The following is a 14,580-nucleotide window of genomic DNA, read 5'->3' as shown; positions in this document are numbered from 1 at the left end:
AACAGTAACGGTGATAGAATACATCCTTGCCTCACACCAGCTACGACCCGGATAGGGTTGGACAAGACCCCATTGTGCAGCACTCTACACGAGCAGGCCTCGTACTGTGCCTCGATGAGGCCGATGATTTTCTCAGGAACTCCCTTGTGTCTCAGGGCGCCCCACATATTCTCGTGATTGAGACGGTCGAAAGCTTTTCGTAGTCAATGAATACCGAGTCGTCGGGTAAATCCACAATAATATTATTTAGTGGGATTAGAGAAAAACAAGTGTCCTGGGAGGGGTGTTGAGGATGATCCTCAGGAATTTGTTTTGAACCCGTTCAAGTTTAAGGTGATGGGCTTTAGCGCAGCTCTCCCAGACCGACATACCGTATTCGATCACAGGAAGGATGATTTGCTTTTTTGATAAAGCTTATTTTTCAGCGAAAATGACGACGACCGGCGGTTGATCAAAGGATACATTAGTTTCAACAAAACGTTACACTTCGTTACTGTCTTGTCAACATGTTGCCGGAAAATAAGCTTGCTGTCAAGGGTCAAGCCAAGATAGTCGGCCTCTTTTCCCCATTCCACAGTCGTGCCATTAAGGATGATTTTACAGTCCTCAGGCGGAACATGTTTAGAGTGGGGGAAAATGATAACCTGGGTCCAGCTGGTGGGGTACTCTGTCAGGGCATCCAGGCCTCATTGGTGTTTTGCCACTAGCGCTCTGATCACTCTATCGTTATAGACGACGGAGATGTCATCTGCGAACAGAGATAGAATGCCGCCTTCTGGAGGTTCTGGCATGTCGGAGGTGAACAACTTACCAGCAGGGGCACGAGGAAACTGCCCTGGACGACGCCTGCGACAATGTTGCGTGCATTGGAACTCGCTCCGTTGATAGAGACCCGGAATGTTCTTACCGACAGGTAATTGTTGATGATTTTCAACAGGTAGCTGGGAAAATTGTAGCGTTGTAGTTTGTACACCAGGCCATCATGCCATACATTTTCGAATGCCTTCTCAACATCGAGTAAGGCCATGGTGGATGTTTTTGAGACAGACTTGTTCCGTCTGAGGGCGTTGGCACCTCAGGTCAGTTGATGTACGGTTGATCGACCGCGTCGGAAATCAATCGAAGATGATAAAAATCAGCAGCCCTAGGTTACTGCCTTGTGGCACTCCGGATGGCGTAGGATACGTATTGGATGAGACAGTGCCTTATTTAACGAAGGATGACCTACAAATCAGGTAAGAACGCAGTCAATTGACAATCCAGTCAGGAAATCCCAAACGTTCTAATTTCTTTAAAGTTAATCCGTGAGGAACTTTATCGGAAGCCTTCGAAAAGTCGATGTAAATGCTGTCAACTTGACATCTCTTCTCCAGGTTAGAATTCAGCATGCTAGTGTAGGTCATCAGGTTTGTGACAGTTGAGCGATTTCGTACAAAGCCATGTTGGTACTCAGAGATAACAGGCTTAGCAGCCACATACACATACGTTTAAGAATCAGCAGTTCGAGATTTTTGGCCAGACAACTAGAAATCGAGATTGGACGATAGTTCTTAACATTATGGGAGCTACCTGCATTATGAATTGAAGAAACTGCTGATATTTTCCACTCATCTGGGAAGACTCCTAGCGCAAGCGACATGTTGAACAGAATGCAAACTGGCAATCCTAATACGTCAGCACATCGTTGAATGAAAACAGGAGGTAGGTATCTGGACCTGGACCTTTCGATGGATCGACAGCTCCTAATGTTTTTGAAATTTCAGCTACGGAGATTGTGGGGCGCGGAAAGTTCATATTGTATGATGGAAGAGAGTCAAGAAGGTCTGTCGAATTTGGAGGAGGATTCGTATTGTATATTGACATTAAAAAAAAACTTGCGAATAGTTCAGCAGATGCAGCGATGGATGTAGCATCAGCAAAACTCACAGTGGATAACATCACATGCGATTTTTTTCTTGGTTTTCATAAAGCGCCAGAAAACTGACGAGTTCGGTTTAACTTCATTTTGTACACGGTGAACATACTCACGAAAGGTAGACGACACGAGATTTTCGTTCTCCGATTCAACGGTTTGCAGAAGAGCTCTGTTTGTCGCAGTCCGGTTACGAAAAAACCTGCAACGCGTTTTACGAAGTATGTTACGTTGATGCTGTAGTTCAGCGTTCCACCAGACTTGCTTGTACGACCTCCGAGGGAAAGATCTACGAAGAGGAACATACCTGCTTATCGTGTCGAATACCGCGTTGTAGAATGATGTAATCGAGGTGTTAATATCGTCTCCACTGAGTATCTGGAACCAATCTAGTGAATTTAGCTCGTTCTTCACAGCCTCGTAGTCACAGCGATAGAAGTCAAAATCTAAATCCATTTCTTCTACAGTAGATAGGAGATGATGACCGGGTTACGAAACTCCAGACGTAGAAGGAACGGTTTGTAGTGGCGGTCAGGGCTGTCGCTTACAAATACCAAGTCAAGAGGTCATCCGTTCGAATTTGATACATTGCAGATTTGCTTCAAGCCACTAGCAATCAAAGTTTCAGTTAGAGTTAACTTCTGCTCGGAAGAAGCGTTGGTTGGCAAGTATCCTTCCACTTCGTCATCATATAACCATTCGAGCCGAGAAAGGTTATAATGCCCAACTACGATTACGGTGTCACAGGGAGTAGCTATGTTGACAGTCGGAATGCACAACAAATTCATCGGGATCACTGTTTGGCCTCAAGTAAATGCCACACATATAAACGGATTTATGGGTGAGCATGGCCTTCCCAACAACCTGCTCAAGTGTTTCACTCTCCGATAGATGAACCGACACACTTGTTAGAAAGCATTCAACTGCGATGAGAGTTCCTCCACCTCGTTGGAGACTACTAGTTGAGCTGCTGCGAACGCATCGAAAGATGTTGTAATTATCAGCAAGTTCGGTGTTTTGCACATGACTTCTGAGCCAAGTTTCAGTACTAACTATAATATCATAATCGCTGGATGCAGCGGCAAGGAAGGATTCGCTGGTTTTCGTGTGCATTCCACCTACGTTCTAATAATAAGCTGTTAGTGGTATGGATCCTGCACCCGGTATCGGCGACGTTGATAATGGTAGCAGTATTAGCGAAGTGGTCGATGATTGCGCTCCAGGCAAATTAGAGATACAGTGACTGAGATGAGTAGGAGCCGGCGATATGTTTTGTTCATTGAAAGCAGAAAATAATGCTGGCGATCAGTTTCCGGAGTCTCGTCCAGAATCGCTGTTGTTGGCCTCCAAAAACCTGTCTCCTGGCACCTAGGTCTTCAAATGCTCGAAACCTAATTCCATGGGGCCATGTATCAGCAGCGAGTGTAATCGATTTAAAATCGGGTAGCATCCCGATTTTGTACGACACGAAACTTAAGGAACTTACGTCTTTACCTCGAGCAACCAATTTCACAAAGACACGTAAGTCCGTAGTCCCTAGCTTCGACTGCAGTATTTGTTTATTTGTTTATTTATTTGTTTATTTAAATATAACACCAACAGACTACAGACTAATCCCAATGATGTGTAAAAAAATATATGTATATAATAAATAAGATTCGTTACGGACAAATTAAACATCACATATTAATCATAAAAATTTAAATAATCTAAGCTTTAGTGCTGCGTCAATGACCTCTATCACTGAATACGGTGTAGAATCTCCTCCTTAGCACATTTCTTGTTAAGTGGAAGTCGAACATCGCCGCCACTCTGTTAAAAACTCGTTGTAGGCCATGGATAGCATTGCCACATCCGTAGTTAGTACGACGGATCGGTAGGCGAAGCATTATATTATTACGCAGCGGTCGGGGTTGTACGCCGATGTTGATTTGTTGCAAGATGGTTCCACAGTCGATCCTGCCCTGCAACACATCGGCCACAGTCATAGCTCGGCATACATTTCGTCGAGTACTCAGACGCTCGAGACCGATAAGCTGACATCGGCTTTCGTAACAGCAACTGGAGTGGGTTATTCCAAGGTAACCTGCGGAGGGCGAAGCGCAAGAAACGACGTTGAATAGATTCTATCCGTTCAGCAGCATTGTTGTAATTAGGGTTCCAGACCGCGGAACAGTATTCGAGGGTGGAACGTACAAGTGAGCAATACAGAGATTTTAGACAATATACGTCAGAGAAGTTTCTTGCAATTTTAAAGATACATCCAAGAGCTCTGGAGGCTTTGTCCACGACACTTGAGATGTGATTCCCGAAAGTCAGCTGCGAATCCAATAGGACGCCAAGGTCTTTAACACTGTGAACGCGTTCTATAGTTGTGTCGTGTAGCTTGTAGTCAAAATCAATATTCTGTTTTTCCGGGAGAAGGTAATGACCGTGCATTTAGCAGGATTCACTACCAATCTATTGATGGAGCACCAATCCGCAAAGGCGTTAATCTGATCCTGGAGAAATTTGCAGTCATCGAGTGACCTGATGCACAAAAACATTTTTAAGTCATCTGCGAAAGTTAATCTCGGACTTTTGATGACATGATGGACGTCGTTAAAGTACAGGAGGAATATGAGCGGTCCAAGATGGCTGCCTTGAGGTATACCGGATGTTGCACTGAAAATAGTTGACCGAAAGTCATCCAAAGCAACGGTAAGTCTTCGCTCAGAGAGATATGAACGAAACCAATTCAGGACGTTTCCACCGACACCTAATGTATCAAGTTTTGCAATGGCGATTTTGTGGTTCAGTTTGTCGAATGCTGCGGATAAATCTGTGTATATTACGTCCGTTTGGGTCCGAGTAATCATTTGATCAGTTATGTATGACGTTAAGCAAAGCAGATTAGATGTTGTAGAGCGTCCAGCGGTGTAACCATGTTGATCGATGAATTTAACAACTTTCTAATCCGGAACATCTGGTACGATAGGCCACCACATTGCATTATTTCGCTACTCATCGGGTTTGCTCATGAAGGATTTCCATTCCAATATTCTAGAGTTGTTCTTGGGATATTTGAAATAATTCTTGCATTGCATAAACCTTGTATGCCTTGCAACCTTGTATAAATAGAATAGTAGAGAGAAATAATGCCTAAATCATTTCATAAAAAAATCTTCTGGAGATTTTTGTGGTAAAATTTGAGCTAAAGTTTTGTTATGATGAAAATGGGAAGTATGAGACCAAGAAAGGGAACGGTAATTCCATTGTTTTTATCTTCAGAGCCTATTATATCAGTTGATTACATTGAGGAAAAAATTGCCATAAATATCATATATTAAAAAAATAATATTGAACACTATGTTAAACCGTAACCAGCACAATTTAACACAGTAAGTTTAATGTTTTATATTTAATTTTACAGCCACTCAGAACACGCAATCCCAACAATCACTACCGCCCGTTTCGTACGTGAAAGCGATTGACGTTTGGATGTCATCCTGTTCGGTTTTCGTTTTCCTCTCGCTGATGGAATTTGCCGTCGTTAACAACTACATGGGCCCGGTAGCGACCAAAGTCATGAAGGGCTATTCGGACGAAGACCTCTCGGAAGCGATCGATTTCAACAAGAACGGCTTCAACAAAAATCATAGATCTTCGGATATCCCCCAGTATGACACGTTCTGCAACGGCCGAGAGACGGCATTGTGCATCGATAAGTTTTCCCGGTTTTTCTTCCCGTTCTCATTTTTCATTCTGAACGTCACCTATTGGACAACTTTCCTGTAGATCACTAAAAAAAGGGAAATATCCTATTTCTAATACATAAGTAGTTCGTTAATCAGCACGTTGCTTCCATCAATGCTTTTTAAGTGTAAAATTTGGGCTTAGTTGATAGCTGATTTTAGATTTAATGAAAACATAGTATTCAATAAAAAGAACGAAATGAAACAATATGAAAAATAGTATAATACATACGGCTGGGTTCTTCTTCATATCAGCGAAAGTGAATCCTCTGGGATCGGAGTAGGGGTCGCGGCTCATTGTGCGTGATGGAACGGTCTAGAAATAAAACGGGAATTAGTGAAGTGGAGCCTCCATTGCTATTATAAAGTAGAATGAAAGAAAGTCCTGTCAGGTTACCTTTCTATTGGGCATAAGAAAACGGCGGAAGTAGGGAGATGATGCAAGACGAAGCGACATGGTTGTATATTTCTGATTAGTTTAGTCCGAGTAACGATTTCTGTCTTGTTGAACGATGCCTGGAATTAAGAGAAACACAATATTATTCAGTGGAAGAGTAAATTTACAACAGTTTAGGAATCGTAAGTGAGATGATGCATTACTTGTTATGAAGTTCGGCATTGAATCTTATAGTGTATCCAGTTGATTCAAAAGTATAAAATTGCTAATGTCGTCCCTGTTCGCGTGACTAACATCTTGGTTACTTCGACCTGGCAGCCAAAGTACCGAGTGTCAAACCGATGTTGGTAATGAAACCAAACATGCACTACAACATGATGCATAAATTATGGCCAATTGAAGCTTGTTGAAGCATAATTTGGCAAAATAATTTAAATGACTACAGCGCAACTAGCGTTCTAGTACTTATGCTTCTACTGTGTATCCACCAGTACTGGAATAAGTCGTGATCGTCATAAGACAGAGAGCAAAGCGCCTTTTTCTATTTCAGGCGACCAAATGAAAGAATCGTGGGTTCTTTGATCAATTTCGCATGAAAGGCAGTCATGAAAGGATGTTGTGCTTTATTTTAAAATTAAAATTTCTAAATTATTTTAATAGATATATGCAAAGAACAGTGACTAGTCGATAAATTAATTATATTCCTTTAATTCATCGGGTTAAAAGTGGTAATAAACACAAAAATAAAGCCAATATTGCACACTTTCATGCCCTGTCAAGGGACAAATATTTTTTGAGATTTTTGTAGCATGCCATTCATCCATCGCGTTTCTATAGATATTGAAAGGGGCAAATATGTAAACATCGCGTGACATCTCTCATCGAAAATGAGAAATTCCAGTACTGATCCAGACTACGAATTATAATAAGTCACATAATATAGATTTCATATCAACGATCCGCATTCTAATTGTAACTGGACGTAAGTAAGACGTTGCATATGAAGATACTCTAATACTTCTTCTTCTTCTTCAATGGCTCTACATTCCAACTGGAACTTGGCCTGCTTTGCAACTTAGTATTCTATTAGCATTTCCTCAGTTATTAATTGAAAGCTTTTCTATGCCCGCCATTGCATGAGTGTGTATATTGTGTGGCAAGTACAATGGAAACACTATGCCCAGGGTGTCGAGAATGTTTCCCACCCGAAAACACCCTAGACCAGACCGAGAATCGAACTCGTCATCTCCGGATTGGCAATCCTACGCCTTTGCTTGCAAGGCTACTGGAGACCCCCTAATACAGATTGAACAATAAGACAGAAGTTATAGCCTAAAATCTATTTTTTATGCGCAAAACATGCTTGAAAAACACTCCCCCTTTTTTTTTGCACGAGAAAGGCATTAACATCGCTAGGTGGATTAATCAGGGTTTTTATTTTAGTTTTCTCGAAAATTACCACTGAACAATTTTAAACTGTTCTACGCAATGTTTCTTGTGATTTAATGCTTCAAATGAAAACCCTGCTTTGATTCTTACAATTGAAGTGATAAGAAAGCGTAAAGTTTTATTCCAGTTTTGAAATTTTTCGATACTTAACCTCACTTTTTTTAATTGTCAATAAGTGCAGTGCTGCGCGCACTCTATCCAGACCATCACGCTAGCCAGATATAATAGGCAACAGATTATTTAATCCACAAAGGGTACTACGATTTGCTTTGGTGATGGCTCGATAAGGCTCAAATATGGAAGAAAGCGATCAAACCAGAAATCGAAGTGAGTTATTAATGGTTATTATCCTGCAAATTTCTTTCCAGAAAAGCGATGTCTCGCCGAAAATTTCAGTGAGTTAGCATGAGCATATGCATCCTGGGATTCAGTGAGCATAACGAACCCTGCTCGTTATATAAGCTTTCAGTCTGTATACTCTATTATTGTAATGTGAATTATATAATAACTTCGAATGTTGATTTTGTCTTATCAATAACGGTAATTTAATTCCACAATAATGATAGCAGTAATGATGAAAAAGATAAAATTCTTAGCGTGTCAAAACATTGCTTTTCTTTTAGAATGGAAATGAAATGTGTGTAGGTAGCAAGGCATTTGAGCAGAAATGCGAGATAAGATTATTGATTTTTTTTTTTCTATTTTTTGCACGTAATCTCATAGATATGGATTACATGCTACTTGTTATTCGTGATACAATCCCCTTTTTTTCTGTTAGGGTGAGCTACTGCGACCAGTTGTTAGATCCATTATTGTAGCATTATTCGTATCCTTAGTGTATAAGTGCATGTCGAATTAGAGAGTGAGTGCTAGTAATGGACCCCTTAACGACTAAAATTTACTTCAGTCGCTTCGCTAGAGCTAGCCTCTTGACAAATTGTAGTTCTGCTGCACCAGATGAAAAGCGACAGGTACCAGCATCGTGTTTCATACATAAAACTAGCCAAAACATTCATTTTTACTAATAAAAAAAGCATTTTTAAATTATGTAGCTAGCATGCCTATTATGGCCACCCCCGGGTCCATAATACGCAACGTCGAGTTTGTTTATATACGTATTATGGTCCCCCCATTTGATTAACATGTTCCATTCCCACATGTTCCTTTTGCCTATAATGGAGCCCCCCCCCCCCCCCTGTGTGCTAGTAATGGACCCTCCAGCATATTGACATTTACAAATTAGTTAATATAACTAAATTCCTGTTTCCCTGTCCATAGCAAATGTATGGAACTGCTGTCCTGTTAAATGAAGCAACTTCACCCCACGGAAGCTTGCAGAAAATTGTCGATTCCAGCGTTTAATTTGGGATTTTGTTCAGGGGGTCCATTATACGCACGGGGTCTACTACTAGCACTCACTCCCTACTCTAGTGCTATTGAAAATGAAAACAGTAATGCCTACTGTTATTTGGCCCTGCATCGGAGCCATAGCCATATTATTGTCTTGCTTTTAGGATATCATCATTCGTATATTCAAGCTGCGGAGAGATATCAGTCATAATATAATTATATATTTTACCTTCAATTGCAATTATAATTCATAAAGAACTTCCCTTTTTTTTGCGGTTAACCCTTCCCTTCCCATGGTAGCCCATGGTTCCCATAGAGTTCCATAAAATTTTGCACCTTCCAATATTCATAGAATTATTTCAACAACAAAAAGCAGTATTTGGCACAACTCTATGGTTTCATTAGACTGCAAATATAACCAGTTTTTGTTTTATCATTTTTTCATAGGTGATTCCTTCCTATTGAAATCTTTGAATAAAAGAGAGGTTTAAACAGTAGTGTTTGTCAGTATGTCGTTCTCTAAAAGTTCGTTTAAATACTTATTCATCAATCGCGAGCCTTCTTCTTCTTCTTCTTATTGGCATTACATCCCCACACTGGGACAGAGCCGCCTCGCAGCTTAGTGTTCATTAAGCACTTCCACAGTTATTAACTGCAAGGTTTCTAAGCCAGGTTACCATTTTTGCATTCGTATATCATGAGGCTAACACGATGATACTTTTATGTCCCGGGAAGTCGAGACAATTTCCAATCCGAAAATTGCCTAGACCGGCACCGGGAATCGAACCCAGCCACCCTTAGCATGGTCTTGCTTTGTAGCCGCGCATCCTACCGCACGGCTAAGGTGCCCGCCAGAGTAGACACGACGTGCGATGCGACGCGACGCGACTCACGTAAAAGAATAACAATCATTATCAACAGGCTGTCAAATTGCACTGTCGCGTCGCGTCGCATCGCACGTCGCGTTTACTCTGGCTTCGCCTGGCTTCGAGGGCCCCAATCGCGAGCCAGCCGTAATAAAATTATGTTGATGTGTTTATGATATAAAAATTGCGACACATCTTGAAACATTTGGATCGCTGACTTTTTTCCAAGTTATTCACTTTAATTAAAAAGTGATTTAAAACTAAAATGGAGGTTGAGGGTTCGTGGACACGTGGATTATTTTTCGCGAATTTCATATCAATTTGTCCTTTTCGAAACTTGTGCTGTGTATATGCACAGCCAAGATATTTAACAAAAAAATTTAAAAATGGTTGTGTTTTAAGCGAAATCTCCGGTAGCCTATATTTTCAGCCAAGTTGATGTGACAATATATAATTCTTAAGCATTTATTCTCATTTCCAATAAAGTCTAGATCCAACAAGATTGAAAGCTGATGAAGGGCTTATTTAATTAAAAATAGACTTTTTCAGCTAAAAAAGTAGCTTATTCGGCCTGAATTGTTTGTTGGATAACCACTAGATCCCTTCTTGTACAACGTAACCTCGGTAAAACATTATTTGTTCAAACAAAATGCACCTGACAATTAATTATTCAGAAAATGAGGGAATTGTTCTTCAGGAATTCAAGGAATTGCTACTGAAACTTCATTGGCAGTACGTACTAGAATATTTTGGTCGAAAGATGTTTCAGAATTTGGTTTAAAAATTGTTTGGAAACTCGACCATCTTTTTTTGAAATTCTTTATGAACTAATACGTCTACTTCTCGAATTTCTACAGAAACTCTTTTAGAAATTCCTTCGAAAAATTCTCTTATAAGTCCATCGCGAAATCCACACGAAATTCATCCAAGAATTTATATTTTTTCCTGTTCGGATGTGCCACTGCGACCAGTTATTAGATCTATTGTAGCATTAACCGTGTCCTTAGTGTATAAGTGCATGTCGAATTTCTCTACTACTATTAAGAAGCAATGCAGTATCGGTTTCGATCGTTTCGATACAGTTGTTGTTTTGTTTTCTCAAGAGCACCATGACAAGGTCCCGCTATCTAAAACCTTCACAGAGAGCAATCTCATTGAAGGCGCGCCCCTTGTCAATGAGAAATCTATCCTTGAGAAAACAGAACAGTAATACTGTTATTTGGCCATGTATCGGAACCCTAGCCACATCTTCGTCTTGCTTCTAGAATATCACCAGTAAAGCTACAAACCCGGGATTTAGAAACCATTTCTAGCTAAATAATTTGTTCAGTAATAAGAATTTCCGTGTGTTCCTCTCACTACCATTGTTAACAGTTCATGAAGAGTTAGTACGCATTAAAACCCCTAACTCGATTTTTTCAGCCTAGGATGGGCACCCAGGTTTTTTCAACTAGTTGCTGGAAATTTGCTTCCGCAGCATACAGTTTAGCCTCAAACGGTGGAAATTCCCTTGCAAATTCCTCCAAGAAATACTTCATGCATTGATCATCATAATATTTTATGAACTCCTTCGAATATTCCTTCGAAAATTCCGTCGTGAATTCTTCTTGAAAGAGAAACTTCCCAGAGTTCCTTGAGAAATTTTCTAGAGATATTTGCAGGGGGACATATAGCGATATTTCTGGAAGAGTTCTTGGAGGAAGTTTTCGTGGGAATTGTCGGCGAGATACTTGTAGGAATTTGTGAAGGAGTTCTTGGAAAAATTTTCGAAAGAAATCCTAAAGAAATATTCGGAGAAATAATTTCCAGAATAATTTATTTGTGAACGACTTTCCGGAAGTATTCTTGGAGGAATTCCCAGAAGAATGCGCGAAAGATTTTCTAGATTTAGATTTCGCAATTTAATTTTTATAAGAAGTTCTTCAAGAGCTCCTGTACAATTTTCTGGAAGAATATCTGGGAGGTGGGTTTAGTGGAATTCCATGTGAATTTCTGAAGAAATTCAGAAGAAATATCTGAAGAGTCCTCATGGTAATTTCTGTAGAGTTTGCAAATTTATTTATGGAGTATCCTTGGAGGATTTTTTACGAAGTTACAGGATTTTTCGGGAGTTTCCTGAGCAAACATCTTTAGGCATTCATATAGGAACTTTCGGAGTAATAATCGGAAGAATCCCTGGGGGCACATCCGGAGAAATTCCTTGAGGCACTTCCGGAGAAATACTTGAAGGAATTCCTGGAGGAACTTTCGGAGGAATTTGTGGTAGAATTTCGGAATATTTCTACAGGGTGTTCAATAAGTTCGAATACAAATGTTTGATCATTGTGTTTGTAAGCCCAATGTACATATTTTGTATAAGTATTGGTGTCAGCGTTAACGGTATATATACGATATCGGATGTGTGTGGTGTTGACATTCTGTCACTTGTTGTTTGTTTATTACGCGCGTTGAAAATGGATTGGGGCATCATAAATAGCCGTTTTTGAAGGTCAAAATCATTGAGGCGTACTACAAAACTGAGGTTTTGGGGACGATTGATGCCCCCAGTGACTCGGTGATAAGACGGAGATGAGCCCTACGTGTTCCAATAGGACGATAACCCTTTATACACGGAAATTGCGATTTTAACCTAATATGGGGACAATTTAATCGACTTTTTGGACAAAACATTGCGACCTCCCAGCTTCCCGGATTTGAACCCTCGTAACTTTATTGTGAAACGTTTGAAGCTCGTAAAGAAGTACAAAATAGAGGTCATTCCAAAAGAAATGTTACAAACGTTCCTTATAAACAATACTTCCAATGAAATGCAATCGGGAAAAGAAATAATTTAATCTCAATTTTTAAACATTTTTTGAAAGTGTATTCGAACTTATTGAACACCCTGTATTGCTTGAAATAAACTCACGCTGACTCACGCCGCACATTGGAACAACTCAGAAAAAAGACGGTCAAAACCTCATTGTGGCGTTTAATACAGATTTAGATCCATAATTTTCTCATAGAATGTATTATGTTTTATTACTATTATGTTTTAATGCGATACCCGAGCAAAACATTTTTTTTTCTACAATTTTTTTTATCGGGTTTTTGACAATGTTTTAGAATATTGTGTTTTGAGAAATTTTGCTAAAGATACTGTATGCATTGGCGTAACTACAGGGGGGCTAGGGGGGGGCTATAGCCCCACCTAGGATCTGGCTAGCCCCCCCTAGAAAATTTGTGACTTTGTATAAGTATTGCTCATATCTAGACCAATGATTATATACGGGGGAAATGCAGAGAAAGGATTGTTTTCATTATCCAATCTCTCTTTTCGAAACACTACAGCAAGTTGAATCTATTCGCTCAAGTTTTTTAACTTCGAGCAATTGTTATAAGGCTTGCTAAGGACAAAATCTGGACCCCTCAAATCACGTTATAACTTATGAAATACCAAAGGTAATACCTCATCAACAAGTGAATTAAAATATATTATTTATTAGTATTACAAGTACTTAATGGATAATGGAGATTTTCAAGTTTTTCCAGGGTTTTGTAAGTAATTGTTATCTAAATCGAGCGTATGATCTTAACCTTCCTAGTTAATACCAATCCTAAAAGTTGCAGCGCATTTTAATTATCACTATAGGCTTCTTGAGAAAGGTTCGCTAAAACTCTTAGCTTAGTAGCTCTTAGCTCTTAGTAGAGGTAACTAAAAGTTGAATAAGAAAGAACTTTGTATTCTTTCTGATGGATTTTAGAACTCCGCATACTTTTTAATTCTCTAAACTCCTATTGTCACTGCAGCAATGAAACCAGTGAAAATGTCTCAGTAGGCGTGAAACAGACCTACTGAGAGAAAATATGTGTTAAATGTTCCTATGTGTTAACAAATGCTCTAATTTGTTTTAACTAAATTGAAAATTAACGACCAATAAGTTGTAATGGGATGTAAAACTGATTTTTTTAATCATCCTAGAAGTTATTCTAACAGAAAAGAAAGGTTAATTTGTTGTGGTCAGATCGCCGTTTGAAAGCTCGTAGGAACTGCCAGGCCACTGAATTGAAAGCTAGCGAAAAGAGTTTAACTAACTAATTTATCCAATATTTAATTTATAATGTATTCTAGGTTCTAAGCAAATCAAAAAAACCCTTAAAAATCAGGATCGTGCTTGCCTCGGGCTGAAAGTCTCGATAGTAAAGACAAAAAAAAGGATCGTGAATCACATTATATTTACGGCGAGCGCAACACCTATAGTTTTCTGAACCAATCAAGGATTTTGGGAATCCTACGACATTTCTTGATTTTTGTAACAGGGCTGAGCGTCAATGACATCGTTTGAAATACTTAAGTCGTCCATTGATATCTGGTAGACCAATTTACGAACAATATACATCAGTTGAATCGAGCGAAAATGGTAAACTTTATGTGATATGACTGTTCAAATAGAAGAGTTTAAGCCCCCCCTAGAATTTTTCATTAGTTACGCCAATGACTGTATGTTTTCTTCCTAATTTTAAAGGTTGAATCGTTTTTCGATACTGCTGTCCAAAACTCATATAAAAATCGATTATCAGTATTTTAAAATAAATATACAACATATCAACACGTTTTACATCACAAAATAAAAAATGGCACGAGTATACGATCGTTTTCAGATAATATGGTCTCTCTGATTGGAATTTCAGTCAAATAGAACGGTTTTATTGAAAAAATAGGCTAATTTCTTGATTAAATATCACCCTTATAGGCACATTTTGGCAGCTAGATTTCCGTTATTCTTAAAGCTGATTTTTTATAAAAGAAGCCAGTGGCTAAAGCTCAGTTGGGTCTGATGAGGCTCACTGATTTTTGTTCCAATTTTTATAGTGTAGTTTTCGATAAATATT

The 14,580-nt window shown here is 39.3% G+C and overlaps 1 protein-coding gene across 4 annotated transcripts; it reads left to right on the top strand.

Annotated features, from left to right (window-relative positions):
• The first annotated feature begins 735 nt into the window (after window positions 1-735).
• On the top strand, window positions 736-5,749 carry LOC134202803 (glutamate-gated chloride channel alpha-like). Of its 4 annotated transcripts, XM_062677800.1 has the most exons (3): window positions 1,030-1,701; window positions 1,764-3,433; window positions 5,325-5,749. In XM_062677800.1, exons 2-3 carry the CDS (start codon window positions 3,208-3,210, stop codon window positions 5,687-5,689), a joined length of 591 nt encoding a protein of 196 aa, XP_062533784.1. In that variant the 5' UTR covers window positions 1,030-1,701; window positions 1,764-3,207; the 3' UTR covers window positions 5,690-5,749. The 4 variants fall into 4 exon arrangements, 3 of the variants coding, with proteins under 3 accessions (XP_062533785.1, XP_062533784.1, XP_062533782.1); XM_062677801.1 differs by lacking the exons at window positions 1,030-1,701; window positions 1,764-3,433 and adding an exon at window positions 736-913; XM_062677798.1 differs by having other exon boundaries at window positions 1,030-3,433.
• The last annotated feature ends 8,831 nt before the right edge of the window (window positions 5,750-14,580 follow it).

Source organism: Armigeres subalbatus, unplaced genomic scaffold (assembly GCF_024139115.2).
Source record: "Armigeres subalbatus isolate Guangzhou_Male unplaced genomic scaffold, GZ_Asu_2 Contig1423, whole genome shotgun sequence".
In the NCBI taxonomy this organism is placed as follows: Eukaryota; Metazoa; Arthropoda; class Insecta; order Diptera; family Culicidae; genus Armigeres; species Armigeres subalbatus.
This window is presented reverse-complemented; position numbering and strand designations above follow the sequence as displayed.

Coding starts and splice junctions, on each gene's coding strand:
- LOC134202803 (XM_062677800.1), top strand. CDS start 3,208: ATGCTGGCGATCAGTTTCCGGAGTCTCGTCCAGAATCGCTGTTGTTGG. Junction 3,434..5,324: donor AACCAATTTCACAAAGACAC/GTAAGTCCGTAG, acceptor TTAATTTTACAG/CCACTCAGAACACGCAATCC.